Source organism: Phocoena sinus, chromosome X (genome assembly GCF_008692025.1).
Source record: "Phocoena sinus isolate mPhoSin1 chromosome X, mPhoSin1.pri, whole genome shotgun sequence".
NCBI lineage: Eukaryota > Metazoa > Chordata > Mammalia > Artiodactyla > Phocoenidae > Phocoena > Phocoena sinus.
In genome coordinates this window covers 32503618-32527277 of record NC_045784.1, presented here as the reverse complement: position 1 = coordinate 32527277, position 23660 = coordinate 32503618, and the positions used below count along the sequence as shown (strand labels likewise).

General features: G+C 40.4%; 1 protein-coding gene across 1 annotated transcript in view; it reads right to left on the bottom strand.

Moving 5' to 3' along the window:
• Nucleotides 1–23660, bottom strand: part of CFAP47 (cilia and flagella associated protein 47) — a 533433-nt gene that overhangs the window by 135151 nt on the left and 374622 nt on the right. The window contains 1 exon segment of the mRNA XM_032618881.1: nt 19647–19734. Coding sequence (XP_032474772.1) covers nt 19647–19734 — 88 coding nt within the window.

Here is a 23660-nt window from a genome sequence, read left to right as displayed (position 1 = left end):
TTTCCAGCACAAGGCAATGTCATGTGCAAGATAATTAATACAGGATAATTAATGAAGCCATCATATTAAATAGCCAGAAGACTTTTATCTATCCATCTATCTATCTATCTAAAATCTCTATCTATATCTCCTCTTGTTCCATAAAGCCATGCATGTTTTGTTGATATCAAATATAATTGTTTGCTCATTTGTCTGGATTCACTGCACTGTGAAGGTGGCTTCTTAAGCCTCCATGTAAAGCCCTCATTTTTTTTTTTCATTTTATTTTCAACTTATTTCTATGATTAATTTCTGCATGAGATAAAAATGGATTTTAGCATTAAAAAGCATCCTTAGACCCCATCCACACAATAAAAACAGGAGTCACATTTTATAAAACTGCAGAATGTTAAGAGGGAAATGTTCACCAGTATTCACAAAACTTTTTGAAGTAGATCCACGTTAAGAAAAAATATTTAAATACAGATGGCCAAGAGGCACATGAAAAAATGCTCAACATCGACAATTATTAGAGAAATGCAAATCAAAACTACAATGAGGTACCATCTCACACCGGTCAGAATGGCTATCAATAAAAAGTCTACAAATAAGAAATGCTGGAGAGGGTGTGGAGAAAAGGGAACCCTCCTACACTGTTGGTGAGAATGTAAATTGGTGCAGCCACTATGGAAAACAGTATGGATGTTCCTCAAAAAACTAAAAATAGAGTTGCCATACGATCCAGCAATCCCACTCCTGGGCATGTATCTGGACAAAAGTATAATTCAAAAAGATACATGCACCCTTATGTTCACAGCAGCATTATTCACGATAACCAAGACATGGAAACAACCTAAATGCCCACCAACAGACAAATGGATAAAGAAGATGTGGTACATATATACAATGGAATACTACTCAGCCATAAAAAAGAATGAAATAATGCCATTTGCAGCAACATGGATGGAGCTAGAGATTATCATACTAAGTGAAGTCAGAAAGAGAAAGACAAATACCATATCATATCACTTATATGTGGAATCTGAAATATGACACAAATGAACCTATCTCTGAAACAGAAACACACTCACAGACATAGAGAACAGACTTGTGGTTGCTGGAGTGGGGAGTGGGGAGGAATGGAATGGGAGTCTGGGGTTAGCAGATGCAAGCACAGGGAACTAAAATCAATATCCTGTGTTAAACTAAAATGGAAAAGAATATTTAAAAAAAGAATGTATATATATGTATAACTGAATCACTTTGCTGTACAGCAGAAATTAACACAACATTGTAAATCAACTATACTTCAATAAAAAAAGAAAAAAAATATTTAAAAGACAAAAAATAGTTTTAAAGTTTCAGAATTTCTGAATGTTTTTCTAACCCTTCTAATTCCAAGAAGTTATGTTTAATTCCTCACATATTAGAAAGCCTCTATGAAGGATGCATTGAATTTGAAATTTTTTTTTAAAAGTGTATGAATAAATTATTTACAATAAAGCCCTCTCTCTGAGATTCTTCAGTAAAAGTTTTACTTGAGAAAAGCCAATGACTTGGGGGCTTCCCTGGTGGCGCAGTGGTTAAGAATCCACCTGCCAATGCAGGGGACACGGGTTCAAGCCCTGGTCCAGGAAGATCCCACATGCCGTGGAGCAACTAAGCCTGTGCACCACAACTACTGAGCCTGCGCTCTAGAGTCCGTGAGCCACAACTACTGAAGCCCGCGTGCCTGGAGCCCATGCTCTGCAACAAGAGAAGCCACCGCAATGAGAAGCCCGAGCACCACAACAAAGACTAGCCCCCGCTCGCCACAACTAGAGAAAGCCCGCACGCAGCAATGAAGACCCAATGCAGCCAAAAATTAAATAAATGATAAATAAATTTAACAAAAAGCCAATGACTTGCCAAATCATATTTTCATTTTACTATAAATAACTCCTCACAAAATACACAAATTCTTTTGACTAGTAAAGCAGGATACATACATACACACACACACACAGACACAGACACACACACACACAACATACACAAACACAGGAGGGGGGATAAGAGAGAGAGGTGGCAAAATGAGGGAGAAAGTTTTATTTTCTTAATAACAATGATATATATGTGTGTGTGTATATACATACATATACATATATATATATCACTCATTCAAAATTCAAATATGAAGCTTTTAACCAGAATATCATGGGTGGATTGGGAAGCCACTAGAGCCTTCTTCTGAAAGCAACTTAAATTCATATTCAATAGAGCATCTACGGCCTACCTTGCACTCCCAGGGAGAACTATATCTCTGACACATGACCCCACGGCAAACACTGGAATTGCAAGAGTGTCTTCCTTCAGTTTGACAGAATATATGCAGTTTTCAAATTTATGTTTTTCTTCAAGTTTTTAAATCTTCCTTGTTCTCATATTTTACTGCACTCCTATTACTGCACTACTAAGCAATTTAAAAAATATTTTAGAAATAATTTTATTTTTGAAATGTATTGCTTCTTCCATTTGACACTGACCGAATACCTGCTGCTATATGCCAGGTGTTGGTCTGCAGGCCAATGCTAGTCTGGCACTCAAAGGACAGATCATCCCATGTAAAGGCAGAAAATGCAGGATTTGTTGTCGCTCATTGATCTATTAATGTGCATGAATTTACCTTTAGCCAATCATCTGAGTAGACCTTGAGACTAGAGTTAATACTGATTTTGATTTTGCGGTTAGGGGCAGGAAAAAAAAATCTAGTGTTCACAAGCCCCCCAGGGTAATACCATGCAGGTGGCTAGAGCTTTTACGAAACATCAGAGCAGAGGCTGTCTGGGAAAGCAGAGATGGTGAAAGCAGAGAGGAACTCCCAGAAGACCATGAGAGGATACAAACAAACCCAATTCATTCTCTCTGCAGTGCCTCAAGGCCCTGTTTTTTTTTTTTGTAAACCATATTTTTCACCTAAAAGAGCATGAAAATGCTTTATGGCATTTAAAGCAGCCAACATTTGTTTTGAAAGACCAGTGGCATCTAATTGGTTTTTATGCTCCTATAACTGTGCACAGTCTACAACACTGGTGGGAACAGGCCAGCAAGATCCAAATTCAGTTTTAGCCAAGCTTTTGATAGCACTTTCTCTGGCATTTTCATTGAGACAAACTAGGCGAGAGTGGAGACAAAAGAAGCCCTAAATCCTTGCATATATCCATATCATGTTAGGGAATTTTAAAAAATGGGAGCTAGCATATTAAATAAGAGTGATAAACATTAGTTGAGCACCTACTAGATGAGTACTTTTCATATATTCCCATTTTTTGCCCATAACTACCCTGGGTTAAGGTTAAGGAAAGGTTAAGTATTATCTATATTTTACATGTAAGAAACCTGATAATCAGTGATGTTAAGTATACTACCAAGGTCGCCCAACCAGAGAATGATATAATTGGAGGTTGAAGTCACAAGTGACTTCAGAACGTGTTCCTTTGCAACACAATAGCAGTAAGATAAGAGACAGCAAAGGAAAAGATGTTCAATTTTGCCATTGTGATGTGCTGGTTAGCGTGAACATACTGCCCAAACTTTAAATGAAAAAATGCAAATTTAAATAGCACTACTTTTGCTCAGCATCACATTCTGAAAATACACATGACAAGCAGGCTTCTCATCACATACAATATTAGAAATCAAATTTTGAACTGAATTTCTATTTCAAGGATGGCAACTGGTAATACATATCTGTCTAGATAGTGAAGAGTAGCAGGACACCAGCTATAAAAACTATTCCTATCTTGTTTAAACATAGGCCTAACATAAGAACTTTGTTATGCTCACATTAAACATTCCATTTTGACATTAAGCAGAAGTTCATCAAAAAGAAATTTTAAAAAATCTTTAGCAAAGCTGACTAAAAGCTTGTTTGCAATCATTTAGAGCAGGCTTTCTTGTGCCAATGTCATAATAGATCTCATTCTAGCATAAGGACTTCTGAATTGCAAATTTTCAGAAATAAATCTTAGCTCTAATTTACAGTTGTGTTGAACTGAATGAATGCAATCACTTTTCAGCAAGTGAAAAAGCACTTTCGGCTGCTGCTGAAAAAATACAAGGTAATTGTGGGCTACATCAAAATCACCATTGTTACCAACTTTCTAGAGCTATCAGCTTGTCAAGGGGCATGGATATAAGAGAGAATTTAAGACTACTTTATCGTGAATGTTCAGGGTAGAGGCTAAATTTACTAACATGACTGGAAACCATTTTAAAACGTGGATTCTCAGCATTTAGTTTTCTACTGTAGAATAAACAGTTAAAGTGCAGTATTAACCTGTGTCTATGTAGTATCCTGAACAATTAAATACTTGACACTGTAAGTGAATGGTTTATGAAAATATCCTTTAAAATTTTAAATATTTATTCTTAATTGAGATAAAACTAACATATAACATTATATTAGTTTTAGGTGTAAAAATACTCTTGTTTAATGTTTAGAGATCATTTTAGGCTACCATGCCATGATCAACATAGTAAATTATTTCAGGCTGATTTTAGTTCATAAATTTAAATGACTCATAGTTCAATAAATAGTCCTGTGGACCTCCACGACTCTGCAGACAAAGATAAGATATTCAACTACCCAAGTTTCCCACCCCACACCCTTTTTTTTTTTTTTTTTTTTTTTTGGTGTACGCGGGCCTCTCACTGTTGTGGCCTCTCTCGTTGTGCAGCAACAGGCTCCGGACACGCAGGCTCAGCGGCCATGGCTCACGGGCCCAGCCGCTCCGCAGCATGTGGGATCTTCCCGTACCGGGGCACGAACCCGTGTCCCCTGCATCGGCAGGCAGACTCTCAACCACTGCGCCAACAGGGAAGTCCCCGCGTCCCAACTTTTTTTTGGATCACAAATAAATGTCATTAAAAATTGGAAGGATTTCTAAAGACTTCTTCCCTGGAGATGAAAGTATGTTCCTCACAACTGGGGGATCATAAGGGATAATTATGAAGTCTTATGCTTAGGTTAGATAAATCAACTGCATTGGTTAACAGCAAGATAAAAGCTGTTTAAAGATATCTAGGGATCGCCATTTCCATAATATGTTGGAAGAGATGTTCAGAGAATCCTCTCTCAACCGACAAGTTTAAGTTAAACACACATACAAGCTAAGAAAGCAGGAATCCACTGCACTGAGCCATCACTGGAGATATCTGTTCTGGAATATGAACTACTCTGTGGTATCCTGGAGTCTTGCCTTTCGGGGTCATAATTGGGAATCAGAAAACAAACCTGTCAAAGAGCCCAGGCTTGCACGGTTTGGGGTCCCGATTTCACATTATATTTTTGGACTACCAAACCCCAAATTAATTATTTAGCTTCATAACTCTTCATTTCTCTTCACAGAAAGGGGGCCCTAGTGGTATCCCCACAAGTTTAGACAGTCACCTGTTTGTTTTTATTAAAATCTGCTTTTTAAAGTTATATTATCACCCTGATATTCACAAGCTGGAGGGCACTGAGCTGATTACTGTGATTTCCTCATAAGAAACTCAGAACAGTTATGCCAGAGACATATGTGTTCCATGTAGATTACTGAAGAGCAAATGGAGCAAACTATTAGAAAAAATGATATGTAGGTTATATCCAACTGTATAACCTTAATTCTTACAAGTTCATTTTCTTAGTGCTATATTAGGAGTGAGTTGCTCTATGTTGTGAACGTGCATGTTTATAGACATCTCTAAATCATATTTGTGAATCATGTTATTGCAATCAAAATAAATCTAAGGATTATTGTTACTAAAGTGTATGCTAGAGGTCGGCGGGAAGATGGCGGAAGAGTAAGACGTGGAGATCGCCTTCCTCCTCACGGATACACCAGAAATACATCTACACGTGGAACAACTCCTACAGAACACCTACTGAAGGCTGGCAGAAGACCTCAGAGCTCCCAAAAGGCAAGAAACTCCCCACGTACCTGGGTAGGGCAAAAGAAAAAAGAAAAAACAGAGACAAAAGAATAAGGACGGCACCTGCATCAGTGGGAGGGAGCTGTGAAGGAGGAAAAGTTTCCACACACTAGGAGCCCCTTCGCGGGCGGAGACTGCGGGAGGCGGAGGGGGGAGCTTCGGGACCGCGGAGTGGTGCACAGCGACGGGTGCGGAGGGCAAAGCGGGGAGATTCCTGCACAGACGATCGGTGCCGACCGGCACTCACCAACCCGAGAGGCTTGTCTGCTCACCCGCCGGGGCTGGCGGGGCTGCGAGCTGAGGCTCGGGTTTCGGTTTTGGACGGAGCGCAGGGAGAGGACTGGGGTTGGCGGCTTGAACATAGCCTGAAGGGGTTGGTGTGCCACGACTAGCCGGGAGGGAGTTCAGGGAAAAGCCTGCACCGGCCGAAGAGGCAAGAGACTTTTTCTTCCCTCTTTGTTTCCTGGTGCGCGAGGAGAGGGGTTTAAGAGCGCTGCTTAAAGGAACTCCAGAGACGGGCGCGAGCCGCGGCTAAAAGCGCGAACCCCAGAGACGGGCGCGAGCCGCGGCTGAGGGCGCGAGCCCCCGAGACGGGCGCGAGCCGCGGCGGGAAGCGCGAGCCCCAGAGACGGGCGCGAGCCGCGGCTGAAACCGCGGAGCCCAGAGACGGGCGGGAGACGCTGGGGCTGCTGCTGCCGCCACCAGGGGGGCTGTGTGCGAGCACAGGTCACTCTCCGCGCCCCTCTTCCGCGGAGCCTGTGCAGGCCGCCACTGCCAGGTTCCCAGGATCCAGGGACAACTTCCCCGGGAGTACGCACGGCGGGTCTCAGGCCAGTGCTGCGTCACGCCGGCCTCTGCCGCAGCGTCACGCTGCCTCTGCCGCCGCAGGCCCGCCCCGCACGCAGTGCCCCGCCTTCCCCCATCCCCCAACCCCCGGCCTGAGTGAGCCGGAGCTCCCGAATCAGCGGCTCCTTTAACCCCGTCCTGTCTGAGCAAAAAAACAGACGCCCTCCAGCGACCTGCGCGCAGGGGCAGGGCCGGGTACAAAGCTGAGCTCCTGTGAGCTGTGAGAGCAGGGAGGAGAGGGGGACGTCTCTCCCGGCAGCCGCGGAGGCGGCGGATTGAAGCTCCACAATCAACTTGATGTGCCCTGCATTGTGGAATACCTGAATAGACAGGGAGTGATCCCAAATTGAAGAGGGGGAATTTAGGAGCGAGATCTGTGATTTTTTTCCCTTTTCCTCTTTTTGTGAATGTGTGCGTGTATGCTTCTGTGTGAGATCTTGTCTGTATACTCTTGCTTCCACCATTTGTCCTAGGGCTCTATCCGTCCATGGTTTTGTTTTTTTTTAAAAAAAAAAAAAAAAAAAAATTTTTTTAAATAATTTAATTGTAATAACTTTATTGAACTTTACCTTCGTTCTTTCTTTCTTTCTTTCCTTCCCTCCTTCCCTCCTTTAGACAGCGAATCACCCCAGGTTGAGGGGGTGGTCTCTGGGAGCAGGATTTATGATTTTTCCCCCTTTGCCTCTCTTTGTGAAGGTGTATGTGTATGCTTCTGTGTAAGATTTTCTCTGTATAGCTTTGCTTCCAACAGTTGTCCTAGGGCTCTATCCGTCCATGGTTTTTTTAAAAAAAAATTTTTTTTTTCTTAATAATTAATTTTAATTGTAATAACTTTATTGTACTTTACCTTCGTTCTTTCTTTCTTTCTTTCCTTCCTTCCTTCCCTCCTTTAGACAACGAATCACCCCAAATTGAGGAGGTGGTCTCTGGGAGCAGGATTTATGATTTTTCCCCCTTTGCCTCTCTTTGTGAACGTGTATGTGTATGCTTCTGTGTAAGATTTTCTCTGTATAGCTTTGCTTCCAACATTTGTCCTAGGGCTCTATCCGTCCATGGTTTTTTTTTTAAAAAAAAATTTTTTTTTTCTTAATAATTAATTTTAATTGTAATAACTTTATTGTACTTTACCTTCGTTCTTTCTTTCTTTCCTTCCTTCCTTCCCTCCTTTAGACAGCGAATCACCCCAGGTTGAGGAGGTGGTCTCTGGGAGCAGGATTTATGATTTTTCCCCCTTTGCCTCTCTTTGTGAACACGTATGTGTATGCTTCTGTGTAAGATTTTCTCTGTATAGCTTTGTTTCCAACATTTGTCCTAGGGTTCTATCTGTTCTTTTTTTTTTTTTTTTTCTTTCTAAATATTTTTTAGTACAATAACTATATTATACTTTATTTTATTTTTACTGTATCTTCTTTCTTTCTTTTTTCCTTCTTTCCCTCCTTCCTTCCTCCCTCCCTCCCTCCTTTCTTTCCTTCTTTACTTCTTTCTTCCTTCCTTCCTTTCCTCCTTTCCTCCTTTCCTTCTTTCTTTCCTCAAACTTCTACTAATTCTCTCTACATTTTCTCCTTCTTTCCCTCCTTCCTTCCTTCCTTCCTCCCTCCCTCCCTCCTTTCTTTCCTTCTTTGCTTCTTTCTTCCTTCCTTCCTTTCCTCCTTTCCTTCTTTCTTTTCTCATACTTCTACTAATTCTCTCTACATTTTCTCCTTCTTTCCCTCCTACCTTCCTTCCTTCCTCCCTCCCTCCCTCCTTTCTTTCCCTCTTCGCTTCTTTCTTCCTTCCTTCCTTTCCTCCTTTCCTTCTCTCTTTCCTCAAACTTCTACTAATTCTCTCTACATTTTCTCCTTCTTTCCCTCCTTCTTTCCTTCCTTCCTCCCTCCCTCCCTCCCTCCCTCCTTTCTTTCCTTCTTTCCTTCTTTCTTCCTTTCCTCCTTTCCCTCTTTCTTTCCTCATACTTCTACTAATTCTCTCTACATTTTCTCGTTCTTTCCCTCCTTCCTTCCTTCCTCCCTCCCTCCCTCCTTTCTTTCCTTCTTTGCTTCTTTCTTCCTTCCTTCCTTTCCTCCTTTCCTTCTTTCTTTCCTCATACTTCTAATAATTCTCTCTACTTTTCCTCCCTTTTATTCTGAGCCGTGTGGATGAAAGGCTCTTGGTGCTCCAGCCCAGGAGGCAGGGCTCTGCCTCTGAGGTAGGAGAGCCAAGTTCAGGACACTGATCAACAAGAGACCTCCCAGCTCCACATAATATTAAACGGTGGAAATCTCCCAGAGACCTCCATCTTAACACCAGCACCCAGCTTCACTCAACGACCAGCAAGCCACAGTGCTGGACAACCTATGCCAAACAACTAGCAAAACAGGAACACAACCCCACCCATTAGCAGAGAGGCTGCCGAAAATCATAACAAGGCCACAGACACCCCAAAACACACCACCAGACGTGAACCTGCCCACTAGAGAGACAAGATCCAGCCTCATCCAGCACAACACAGGCACTAGTCCCCTCCACCAGGAAGCCTACACAACCCGCTGAAACAACCTTAGCCACTGGAGACAGACATCAAAAACAACGGGAACTACGAACGTGCAGCCTGCAAAAAGGAGACCCCAAACACAGTAAGATAAGCAAAATGAGAAGACAGAAAAACACACAGCAAATGAAGGAGCAAGATAAAAACCCACCAGACCTAACAAATGAAGAGGAAATAGGCAATCTACCTGAAAAAGAATTCAGAATAATGATAGTAAGGATGATCTGAAATCTTGGAAGTAGAATGGACAAAATGCAAGAAACAGTTAACAAGGACCTACAAGAACTAAAGATGAAACAGGCAACGATGAACAACGCAATAAATGAAATTAAAAGTACTCTAGATAGGATCAATAGCAGAATAACTGAGGCAGAAGAACGGATAAGTGACCTGGAAGATAAAGTAGTGGAAATAACTACTGCAGAGCAGAATAAAGAAAAAAGAATGAAAAGAACTGAGGACAGTCTCAGAGAGCTCTGGGACAACATTAAACGCACCAACATTCGAATTATAGGGGTTCCAGAAGAAGAAGAAAAAAAGAAAGGGACTGAGAAAATATTTGAAGAGATTATAGTTGAAAACTTCCCTAATATGGGAAAGGAAATAGTTAATCAAGTCCAGGAAGCACAGAGAGTCCCATACAGGATAAATACAAGGAGAAATATGCCAAGACACATATTAATCAAACTATCAAAAATTAAATACAAAGAAAGCATATTAAAAGCAGCAAGGGAAAAACAACAAATAACACACAAGGGAATCCCCATAAGGTTAACAGCTGATCTCTCAGCAGAAACCCTACAAGCCAGAAGGGAGTGGCAGGACATACTGAAAGTGATGAAGGAGAAAAACCTGCAACCAAGACTACTCTACCCAGCAAGGATCTCATTCAGATTTGATGGAGAAATTAAAACCTTTACAGACAAGCAAAAGCTGAGAGAGTTCAGCACCACCAAACCAGCTTTACAACAAATGCTAAAGGAACTTCTCTAGATAAGAAATGCAAAAGAAGGAAACAACCTATAATAACGAACCCAAAACAATATAGAAAATGGGAATAGGAACATACATATCGATAATTACCTTAAATGTAAATGGACTAAATGCTCCCACCAAAAGACACAGATTGGCTGAATGGATACAAAAACAAGACCCTTATATATGCTGTCTACAAGAGACCCACCTCAGACCTAGAGACACATACAGACTGAAAGTAAGGGGATGGAAAAAGATATTCCATGCAAATGGAAACCAAAAGAAAGCTGGAGTAGCAATTCTCATATCAGACAAAATAGACTTTAAAATAAGGACTATTATAAGAGACAAAGAAGGACACTACATAATGATCAAGGGATCGATCCAAGAAGAAGATATAACAATTGTAAATATTTATGCACCCAACATAGGAGCACCTCAATACGTAAGGCAAATACTAACAGCCATAAAAGGGGAAATTGACAGTAACACATTCATAGTAGGGGACTTTAACACCCCACTTTCACCCATGGACAGATCATCCAAAATGAAAATAAATAAGGAAACACAAGCTTTAAATGATACATTAAACAAGATGGACTTAATTGATATTTATAGGACACTCCATCCAAAAACAACAGAATACACATTTTTCTCAAGTGCTCATGGAACATTCTCCAGGATAGATCATATCTTGGGTCACAAATCAAGCCTTGGTAAATTTAAGAAAATTGAAATTGTATCAAGTATCTTTTCTGACCACAACGCCATGAGACTAGATATCAATTACAGGAAAAGATCTGTAAAATATACAAACACATGGAGGCTAAACAATACACTACTTAATAATGAAGTGATCACTGAAGAAATCAAAGAGGAAATAAAAAAATACCTAGAAACAAATGACAATGGAGACACAACGACCCAAAACCTATGGGATGCAGCAAAAGCAGTTCTAAGGGGGAAGTTTATAGCAATACAAGCCCACCTTAAGAAGCAGGAAACATCTCGAATAAACAACCTAACCTTGCACCTCAAGCAATTAGAGAAAGAAGAACAAAAAAGCCCCAAAGCTAGCAGAAGGAAAGAAATCATAAAAATCAGATCAGAAATAAATGAAAAAGAAACGAAGGAAACGATAGCAAAGATCAATAAAACTAAAAGCTGGTTCTTTGAGAAGATAAACAAAATAGATAAACCGCTAGCCAGACTCATCAAGAAAAAAAGGGAGAAGACTCAAATCAATAGAATTAGAAATGAGAAAGGAGAAATAACAACTGACACTGCAGAAATAAAAAAAATCATGAGAGATTACTACAAGCAACTCTATGCCAATAAAATGGACAATCTGGAAGAAATGGACAAATTCTTAGAAATGCACAACCTGCCAAGACTGAATCAGGAAGAAATAGAAAATATGAACAGACCAATCACAAGCACTGAAATTGAAACTGTGATTAAAAATCTTCCAACAAACAAAAGCCCAGGACCTGATGGCTTCACAGGTGAATTCTATCAAACGTTTAGAGAAGAGCTAACACCTATCCTTCTCAAACTCTTCCAAAATATAGCAGAGGGAGGAACACTCCCAAATTCCTTCTACGAGGCCACCATCACCTTGATACCAAAACCAGACAAGGATGTCACAAAGAAAGAAAACTACAGGCCAATATCACTGATGAACATAGATGCAAAAATCCTCAACAAAATACTAGCAAACAGAATCCAACAGCACATTAAAAGGATCATACACCATGATCAAGTGGGGTTTATTCCAGGAATGCAAGGATTCTTCAATATACGCAAATCTATCAGTGTGATAAACCATATTAACAAATTGAAGGAGAAAAACCATATGATCATCTCAATAGATGCAGAGAAAGCTTTCGACAAAATTCAACACCCATTTATGATAAAAACCCTCCAGAAAGTAGGCATAGAGGGAACTTTCCTCAACATAATAAAGGCCATATATGACAAGCCCACAGCAAACATCATCCTCAATGGTGAAAAACTGAAAGCATTTCCACTAAGATCAGGAACAAGACAAGGTTGCCCACTCTCACAACTCTTATTCAACATAGTTTTGGAAGTTTTAGCCACAGCAATCAGAGAATAAAAGGAAATAAAAGGAATCCACATCGGAAAAGAAGAAGTAAAGCTGTCACTGTTTGCAGATGACATGATACTATACATAGAGAATCCTAAAGATGCTACCAGAAAACTACTAGAGCTAATCAATGAATTTGGTAAAGTAGCAGGATACAAAATTAATGCACAGAAATCTCTGGCATTCCTATATACTAATGATGAAAAATCTGAAAGTGAAATCAAGAAAACACTCCCATTTACCATTGCAACAAAAAGAATAAAATATCTAGGAATAAACCTACCTAAGGATACGAAAGACCTGTATGCAGAAAATTATAAGACACTGATGAAAGAAATTAAAGATGATACAAATAGATGGAGAGATATACCATGTTCTTGGATGGGAAGAATCAACATTGTGAAAATGACTCTACTACCCAAAGCAATCTACAGATTCAATGCAATCCCTATCAAACTACCACTGGCATTTTTCACAGAACTAGAACAAAAAATTTCGCAATTTGTATGGAAACACAAAAGACCCCGAATAGCCAAAGCAATCTTGAGAACGAAAAAAGGAGCTGGAGGAATCAGGCTCCCTGACTTCAGACTATACTACAAAGCAACAGTAATCAAGACAGTATGGTACTGGCACAAAAACAGAAAGATAGATCAGTGGAACAGGATAGAAAGCCCAGAGATAAACCCACGCACATATGGACACCTTATCTTTGATAAAGGAGGCAGGAATGTACAGTGGAGAAAGGACAGCCTCTTCAATAAATGGTGCTGGGAAAACTGGACAGGTACATGTAAAAGTATGAGATTAGATCACTCCCTAACACCATACACAAAAATAAGCTCAAAATGGATTAAAGACCTAAATGTAAGGCCAGAAACTATCAAACTCTTAGAGGAAAACATAGGAAGAACACTCTATGACATAAATCACAGCAAGATCCTTTCTGACCCACCTCCTAGAGTAATGGAAATAAAAACAAAAATAAACAAATGGGACCTAATGAAACTTCAAAGCTTTTGCACAGCAAAGGAAACCATAATCAAGACCAAAAGACAACCCTCAGAATGGGAGAAAACATTTGCAAATGAAGCAACTGACAAAGGATTAATCTCCAAAATTTACAAGCAGCTCATGCAGCTCAATAACAAAAAAAACAAACAACCCCATCCAAAAATGGGCAGAAGACCTAAACAGACATTTCTCCAAAGAAGATATACAGAATGCCAACAAACACATGAAAGAATGCTCAACATCATTAATCATTAGAGAAATGCAAATCAAAACTACAATGAGATATCTTCTCACACCAGTCAGAATGGCCATCATCAAAAAATCTAGAAACAATAAATGCTGGAGAGGGTGTGGAGAAAAGGGGACACTCTTGCACTGCTGGTGGGAATGTGAATTGGTTCAGCCACTATGGAGAACAGTATGGAGGTTCCTCAAAAAACTACAAATAGAATTACCATATGACCCAGCAATCCCACTACTGGGCATATACCCTGAGAAAACCAAAATTCAAAAAGAGTCATGTACCAAAATGTTCATTGCAGCTCTATTTACAATAGCCCGGAGATGGAAAGAACCTAAGCGCCCATCATCGGAGGAATGGATAAAGAAGATGTGGCACATATACACAATGGAATATTACTCAGCCTTAAAAAGAAATGAAATTGAGTTATTTGTAATGAGATGGATAGACCTAGAGTCTGTCATACAGAGTGAAGTAGGTCAGAAAGACAAAGACAAGTACCGTATGCTAACACATATATATGGAATTTAAGGGGAAAAAATGTCATGAAGAACCTAGGGATAAGACAGGAATGGAGGCGCAGACCTACTGGAGAACGGACTTGAGGATATGGGGAGGGGGAAGGGTGAGTTTTGACAGGGCGAGAAAGAGTCATGGACATATACACACTAACAAACGTAGTAAGGTAGATAGCTAGGGGGAAGCAGCCGCAAGGCACAGGGATATTAGCTCGGGGCTTTGGGACAGCCTGGAGGGGTGGGAGGGGGAGAGTGGGAGGGAGGGAGACGCAAGAGGGAAGACACATGGGAGCACATGTATATGTATAGCTGATTCACTTTGTTATAAATCAGAAACTAACACACTATTGTAAAGCAATTATACCCCAATAAAGATGTTAAAAAAAAAAAAAGTGTATGCTAACCGTTAATGCCTAATCATCTTCACTAAATATTGGCCTTGTACAAAAAATCAAGTTTCTACCTGAGATGAATGGAAATTTAGTTGCATATTTCACTACTACAAATAAGCCACAGGCCATTACTACATTTCTGTATTTTGTTACATACTAATCCTGTAATAATGGACAGTAATATTAGCTTTTTGCATTCTAATAACCAGAGAGGTCATTTTCTGGCTGTTAAGGAGGGAATTAGGTCATTACATTTTTTTTTTTTTTAACATCTTTATTGGGGTATAATTGCTTTACAATGGTGTGTTAGTTTCTGCTTTATAACAAAGTGAATCAGCTATACATATACATATGTTCCCATATGTCTTCCCTCTTGCGTCTCCCTCCCTCCCACTCTCCCCATCCCACCCCTCCAAGCTGTCCCAAAGCCCTGAGCTAATACCCCTGTGCCTTGCGGCTGCTTCCCCCTAGCTATCTACCTTACTACGTTTGTTAGTGTTAGGCCATTACATTTTAATGCATTTAGTCATTAACACATTTCTGCCTTTACACATGGTGTTTTTGTTTGCTTAATTTTGTGTGTCTGTTTCCCTTTAAGGTTCTATGCTTTCATATCTAGGTTGACTGATTCAATATTTTTCCATTTTTCTGAAATTTATTGACACAAAAAAGATAATCTTCAAATCAAGATAGAACTGGGCTTTCCCTCCTTAACTAGTAAATCTCTCCTGCTGATCTCTCTCTCACAGTTAATGGTATCACCTTCCTTAGAGTTGCTTACTATCAGAAGTACACCTGACTCGCCTTTCTCCCTTCTCTCTCCTTATTCACTCTTCATCAAATGCAGCTGTGATAGACATTATACTACATCAACCATTTTCCTTTTCAGGAATGAAGGACTTATTTCTGTTGCTACTAGGAATAATGCTGGAAAATGACTATTTGGTCAAGCCCTCTTTAGGCATGGCGCCTTGAGAGAAAAAACAAAAAAGCCTCACCCAAGGTCAAACCTCCTTCCACATGTAGTCCACTTTCAATGACTGATCAGCACAGCAGCATAAAGGCCCAGTCCCCTTCTCCTAACTTGTCATTAAAAATTGGAAGGATTTCTAAAGACTTCTTCCCTGGAGATGAAAGTATGTTCCTCACAACTGGGGGATCATAAGGGATAATTATGAAGAGGACCATCCCAGCTTCAGAGGGCCCAGTGAGTTGACTAAAAGCCTTCACTCCGCCTGTCCAGAAACTCAACTATTCCCTCTGGTCAGTATGTTTTCTTACCTTTTCCTTTCACAAGTGTTGATCACAACACATTCCCTAATAAATGTCCTATAAACTAATCTCCCATCTCAGAGTCTGATTCCCTGGAAACCCAAGCTGCTACAGCATCATTTTCCATTGTTACTCTTCTTGAAACTTCACTTCTGTTTTTTTTAACCCACTATCACTGGCCTAGTTTGGTCTGCCCTTAATGTTCATTTAAGTGGTCAACCTTAATTTTTTGTTGCATGGCCAAAGAGGCATTCAAATTTAAACCTCCACATAGGTACGCCTGAAACATGATTGCAGTTCACTGCAGGCTCCTGTGATAATTCCAGTTCCATCCATTTCTCAAAATTTCTACCTACCAATTAATATGCCATGACACCTACTTTAGTATATGCCACATATGACTCAGTGCCCCATGAAAATCCCCTCTGCAGACAGTTCGCATTCACACCAGTGGTTTGCTATGACTTTTCCAGTGGGAATTCACTGCCATGGGAATCTGCCCTAAGAACAAACTTTAATCATTGAGGGAAAGGAGGTAGAGGATGTTTACCCCAATTTCTTTACCCTTCAGCCTGACAATTCTCTCAGAAAGCTTCCAGTGAGGTTCCCCAGGTCTCAGCAGTAATCTGATATCTAGCTCATTTTCTGACTTTTTCCCTTCAGCATCTTACTTCCCCATTTGGTCAGCGTGCTTCCTGTGATCACCTCTCAAGAAAACTACTTGCAATTAAACTCTTTTCTCAGGGTCTGCTTTTGGGAGAAGAGGCACAAACTAATACTGAGAACTAATCAACCAGAATATTGCTAAAAGCCCCTAAATGATCTCAGATCTATCCACCCTCTCTTGTACCTCCTATCCATTTTACATGTTACCTCCAGACTTTTCTTCCTAAAACTCAGTTGACTCATGCCCCTCAGACATCTTCAATGGCTCCAACTGCAGTAAGAAGTAAAACACAACTCTGTCCAGCAAAGTCTGCCTGTTTTTCTAACTGTATGTCACTCTGCATTGGCTACCACAAACACACACTCCAGACACACCCCTCTATTCATTACTTACAGAAAGTAACTTCTCTGTGTTTTCAATAAGGTTGTTTCCTCTGCTAGAATGTGCTCCCCACCGTATCGGCTGATAAATCCCAGTTCATCCTTTGAGGTCCAGATAAACCCATTATCCCCTAAGATGCCCTCTTGGACTCCCACTGTTAGGGTTAACATTTCCCAATATCATGCTCTGCAGTGCCATGTTTAAACTCGTGGTACATCAGTGTGTACCTTGTACTGAGATGACTTATGGATATCTATTTCTATCACCAGATATGAATTCCTAGGAAGCAGGAACCATATGACATCTATCTTTGTATCCAGTGGTAATATTTGAAATAACTATCAAACCTATATTCCAGCTCTGACCAGTCAGGAAGGACACAGGATCCAAGTCCTGAGGCATGTGTTAACACTTTATTTGTTGCTGAATTGTTGGGAAGTCTGGGGGGGCCAAAGGGAGGGGCTGTGGTGGCTAGAGATCAAAAGTTACACCTAAGTGGAGCTCAAACAATTGAGTATTTGCCAACATATGAGGAAAAGCATCTGTGAAAATATTTTAACAGAGCGTAATTGGTTAAAGATCAGCTTTGTTTATAACTACTATATTTACCAAGACTTTCCAAATTATAGGCCTTTTGTAAATAATTATTTATATAATTGAGGACAGAACTGAAAATGTGCACAAAGTTTTTTCTTTATAAGATGGATGATATACATGATATACATAACCAGCACAAATAGGAACGTTCTCATATATGTATGAAAATTTTAGTCTAGTTTTCTTTATATTACAACAGATTAACAACTGTTCAGAAGCAATTACATTTACACTGCTTAAAATATTGTAGCAGCCTTCCAACAGTAATATCAATAAAAATGGACTTTGCCTTCTTTACAGGCTCAGCTTGTCCAAATCATAATGGCAACATTAATTCAAATTTAAGGGACCGCCCTGGGAAGAACAATCATGAACATGTCTTGCAAATATTTTTCAAAATTATGAAGCCTGCAAAAGCTCTTGTGTAGCCAGCAATATTTACCAATTCATCCTCACCTAACGATGTATCCTGAGTTGCCTTTAAGTTCCCCAAATTTCTTCTAAAGTCCTTCAAATCAGCATGCTAAGAGTGCTTATCTGATCAGTGAAAATACGTTTTGAAGTTTTATGGTCTCAGAAATGCTGCCAAAATCAACAAAGATGACTATACAAAGGTAAGATATATTAAATCTGATTATTTAATTCTTCTTAGCTCCCTTTCTATAACTTTAAGAGTCTGATTCATGGATCAGCAGCTCTGTTTTGCTTAAAGGAGTCATAAACACTCCTAATTCAACAATGTTCTACCGTTTGAAGTTCCTCTTACGTTCCTTCTCACACACAGCAGACCTCACTGCCTTTTATAGAACAGGAAACTCAGATTTATTACTTATATAAAAAATAATAAAGGCAATTTTGAATCACTTGCTACCCTTTACAAAAGACTAGTTAAAATTCCAGAACTAAGGAGCATTAGGATTGTCATTTGATGATTAAAATGAAAACTGAAATTTACATTTCTATCCTGTGAATTACATTAAAAATGGCAAAAAATATGCTACTTTATTGAAATGCCTGGAATAAGCTCACTCTAGTTCAAAATCTACCTATCACATGGAGAAATGTTAATGGGCTTTGTAAAGCCAAATGTCTGAAAAGTGACAGGAAGATTTCACAAGATGCTAACAGCTATGACTATGGTGACATTTGAGGTCAAGCCAACTAGAAGTAGAGAGTGGGGATGGGCGGGTTGGCTCTTCACCCATAGCATATTCTATTACAGTGGTGGTAACTGGATCACTGTGGTTGCCATTCTGAAATTTCCCTTCTGCTTGTTAACAGCGCTGGCATTCATCCTACTCTCTATGTACTTTCTTATTTGGAGCAGCTCTCTACACCTCCTATGCTAGGTACAGACCTTTTCCTAAAACATCTTTGTTGAGGCAAGCAAGGATGAGGGGCTAGTACTTCCAGGCAGTAAAAGATTGCTACTGGCTGTATGCTTTCTACATTTTTAAATTGTATCCATTTACCAACATTTTAATAATTTCCTCAGCAGGATCTAACCACCATGGGACACTGAATTCTCTCCCAAATAGAACAATTATTCCTTTGATGAATTACAGTCCCTCAGTTCTTCCCTGTTAGTCTTCTACACCTCTCACCTCCTCTCTCATCAAAAGCTTTGTAGGAATACCCCTCACTCCCATTCCCAAGCAAGCAATTATTTTCAGGGACCATCAGGCAATTTGCATAAATGAATGTTTTACTAGAGAGAAACAAAGAAAACTTCACATATACCAAAGCCTTTAACCTATTTTTCATGTTCAATTAACTATATGTACATGTTTTTATAATACCTAGTCCTATAAAGAGATATTCTCATAGGACACTGTCTGGCTCATAAATTGATATAACTATTTGAAAGTGTTTACCACAATTTTAAATGTAAATGGCTTAACTAAATATTTCTACTTCCAGGAATTTGCCCCACAAATAAATATTAAAAAATGGACAAGAGAGTACAGCACTATAGACATAAAATGTATGCCCCAAAGCTCTGATTATTTAGAAAGGTAATGACTGAAATGGAAAACTAAATTTCCCTCTGGGTTATTTATTAGAAAGGGGAAATTTAAGTTACTTTTTTTTTTTTTAAGTTACTTTTTAATTTATTCTCATCACGCATCTTTCCCAGTATGGTAGTTAATAATATCTCATTAACAATTTTGTTACCTTTGAATACACCACGTTTCCAAGGGCATACGTGTAGAATATAGGGAATTGCATTATCAGGGTCTATGGTGATGTGTAGGCAGATGGACTCTCAACCATTGCACCACCAGGGAAGCCCTCCAGCTTTCCTTTGGTTTCCATTTGCATGAAATATCTTTTTCCATCCCCTCACTTTCAGTCTGTATGTGTCTCTAGGTCTGAAGTGGGTCTCTTGTAGACAGCAAATATATGGGTCTTGTTTTTGTATCCATTCAGCCAATCTGTGTCTTTTGGTGGGAGCATTTAGTCCATTTACATTTAAGGTAATTATCGATATGTATGTTCCTATTCCCATTTTCTTAATTGTTTTGGGTTTGTTATTGTATGTCTTTTCCTTCTCTTGTGTTTCTTGCCTAGAGAAGTTCCTTTAGCAGTTGTTGTAAAGCTGGTTTGGTGGTGCTGAACTCTCTCAGCTTTTGCTTGTCTGTAAAGGTTTTAATTTCTCCATCTAATCTGAATGAGATCCTTGCTGGGTAGAGTAATCTTGGTTGCAGGTTTTTCTCCTTCATCACTTTAAATATGTCCTGCCACTCCCTTCTGTTTTGCAGAGTTTCTGCTGAAAGATCAGCTGTTAACCTTATGGGGATTCCCTTGTGTGTTATTTGTTATTTTTCCCTTGCTGCTTTTAATATGTTTTCTTTGTATTTAATTTTTGAAAGTTTGATTAATATGTGTCTTGGCATATTTCTCCTTGGATTTATCCTGTATGAGACTCTCTGTGCTTCCTGGACTTGATTAACTATTTCCTTTCCCATATTAGGGAAGTTTTCAACTGTAATCTCTTGAAATATTTTCTCAGCCCCCTCCTTTTTCCCTTCTTCTTCTGGAATCCCTATAATTCGAGTGTTGGTGTGTTTAATGTTGTCCCAGAGGTCTCTGAGACTGTCTTCAGTTCTTTTCATTCTTTTTTCTTTATTCTGCTCTGCAGTAGTTAATTCCACTATTTTACCTTCCAGGTCACTTATCTGTTCTTCTGCCTCAGTTATTCTGCTATTGATCCCATCTAGAGTATTTTTAATTTCATATATTGTGTTGTTCATCGTTGCTTGTTTCATCTTCAGTTCTTCTAGGTCCTTGTTAAATGTTTCTTGCATTTTGTCTATTCTATTTCCAAGATTTTGGATCATCTTTACTATCATTATTCTGAATTCTTTTTCAGGTAGACTGCCTATTTCCTCTTTATTTGTTAGGTCTGGTGGGTTTTTATCTTGCTCCTTCATCTGCTGTGTGTTTTTCTGTCTTCTCATTTTGCTTATCTTACTGTGTTTGGGGTCTCCTTTTTGCAGGCTGCAGGTTCGTAGTTCCTGTTGTTTTTGGTGTCTGTCCCCAGTGGCTAAGGTTGGTTCAGTGGGTTGTGTAGGCTTCCTGGTGGAGGGGACTAGTGCCTGTGTTCTGGTGGATGAGGCTGGATCTTGTCTTTCTGGTGGGCAGGTTCACGTCTGGTGGTGTGTTTTGGGGTGTCTGTGGACTTATTATGATTTTAGGCAGCCTCTCTGCTAATGGGTGGGGTTGTATTCCTGTCTCGCTAGTTGTTTGGCATAGGGTGTCCAGCACTGTAGCTTGCTGGTTGCTGAGTGAAGCTGGGTCTTGGTGTTGAGATGGAGATCTCTGGGAGATTTTTGCCATTTGATATTCTGGGGAGCTGGGAGGGCTTTTTTGGACCAGTCTCCTGAAGTTGGCTCTCCCACCTCAGAGGCACAGCACTGACTCCTGGCTGCAGCACCAAGAGCCTTTCATCCACACGGCTCAGAATAAAAGGGAGAAAAAGTAGAAAGAAAGAAAGAAAGAAAGAAAGGAGGGAGGGAGGAAGGAAGGAGGGAAGGAAGGAAAGAAAGAAAGATCAAATAAAATAAAGTTACTAAAATAAAAAAAAAATTATAAAAAAACAAAAACAAAAAAACCACAAAAACGGATGGATAGAACCCTAGGACAGATGGTGAAAGCAAAGCTATACAGACAAAATCTTACACAGAAGCATACACAAACACACTCACAAAAAGAGGAAAAGGGAAAAAAATCAAAATATTGCTCTCAAAGTCCACCTCCTCAATTTGGGATGATTCGTTGTCTATTCAGGTATTCCACAGATGCAGGGTACAGCAAGCTGATTGTGGAGCTTTAATCCGCTGCTTCTGAGGCTGCTGGGAGAGATTTCCCTTTCTCTTCTTTCTTCTCACAGCTCCCGGGGCTCAGTTTTGGATTTGGCCCCGCCTCTGCGTGTAGGTGGCCGGAGGGCGTCTGTTCTTCGCTCAGACAGGACGGGGTTAAAGGAGCTGCTGCTTAGGGGGCTGTGGTTCACTCAGGCCGGGGGGAGGGAGGAGTACGGAGTGCGGGGCGGCATGACGTTGCACCAGCCTGAAGCGCGCCGTGCATTCTCCCGGGGAAGTTGTCCCTGCATCCCGGGACCCTGGCAGTGGTGGGCTGCACAGGCTCCCCGGAAGGGGGGTGTGGATAGTGACCTGCGCTCGCACACAGGCTTCTTAGCGGCGGCAGCAGCAGCCTTAGCGTCTCATGCCCGTCTCTGGGGTCCAGCGCTTTTAGCCGCGGCTCGCGCCCGTCTCTGGAGCTCCTTTAAGCAGCACTCTTAATCCCCTCTCCTTGCGCACCAGGAAACAAAGAGGGAAGAAAAAGTCTCTTGCCTCTTCGGCAGGTCCAGACTTTTCCCCGGACTCCTTCCCGGCTAGCCGTGGTGCACTAACCCTCTGCAGTCTGTGTTCACGCCGCCAACCCGTCCTCTCCCTGCGCTCCGACTGAAGCCAGAGCCTCAGCTCGCAGCCCCGGCCGCCCCAGCGGGTGAGGAGACAAGCCTCTTGGGCTGGTGAGTGCTGGTTGGCACCGATCCTCTGTGCGGGAATCTCTCCGCTTTGCCCTCCGCACCCCTGTTGCTGTGCTCTCCTCCACGGCTCCGAAGCTTCCCCCCTCTGCCACCCGCAGTCTCCGCCCGCGAAGGGGCTTCCTTGCTCGTGGGGTGGGGTGTTGCTAGAAAGCTACGAGAATGGTCAAGTTGTGACAATGTACTGGGGATGGGAATTGTGAGGAGAGCCATACTCAATCTGCCTCTTCCTTTGTTTGCAAGGTTACAGTTTTCATAGGTACTGTGATTGCAAGATTGCAGAGCTGAGGAGAGGGGGATAGAAATGGGTCAAGTCAAAATGTCACAAATCACCCTGCTCTTACCAGGATTCAGAGTTTTTCTTGAGTAAATACTCCTCAGATTGTTTGAAATATTTGTTTTATTTCAAGATTTAAAAGTTTTGACAAGTTTTGTCAGTGATTTTTTTGTTTTTTGTTTTGTCAGTGTTTTTATTGCTTTTAAGGAGGAACAGATTTATGAAACCCCTTGCTCCACCATTTTGGAAGTCCCAGGTCTCCTGTTTTCTTTATTGCATAACTATTTCCTACTCCTTGGTCACTTTGATAAAATGCCATAGCATTTTACCTGTATCTCAATTATATTCTCTGATTTTTTTATATTCTCTTTCTTGTTAGGGAAGTCTCAACCTTCTATTGAAAACTATTCTTGTAGCAATGAGATTAAATATATGTTAAAAGGCTTTTTTAAAAAAATACAAAGTATCATAAAAATCAATACTAACAGCAATGAAAAATAGAACAAGGAAAAGACATGAAAAGAATATAGTGAGTCTGAGTTGTCAGCAGACTGTCAAAGTGGAGGTGAATAGCAAGCAGTCAGAAATGAGGGGCTGAAGCTAATACATCTTGAGTAAAAGTATGAATTTGGCATTTGTAACTAGTTGATAGTTTGAAGCCAAGAAACTGTCAAGTGGGATGTTGTACAGACATAAGAATGCTTTAGAAGGTGGAAACTTGAAAAGAAATGAGAAGGCTAGAGGAATAAAAGGACCAGATAAGTAACAATCCAGAAATAGCATGGAAATGAGGACTACAGAATGATGTAAAATAAAGGGTGAAGAGTGTTAAGAAGGCAGACAGACAGTGCCAAACATTATAGGA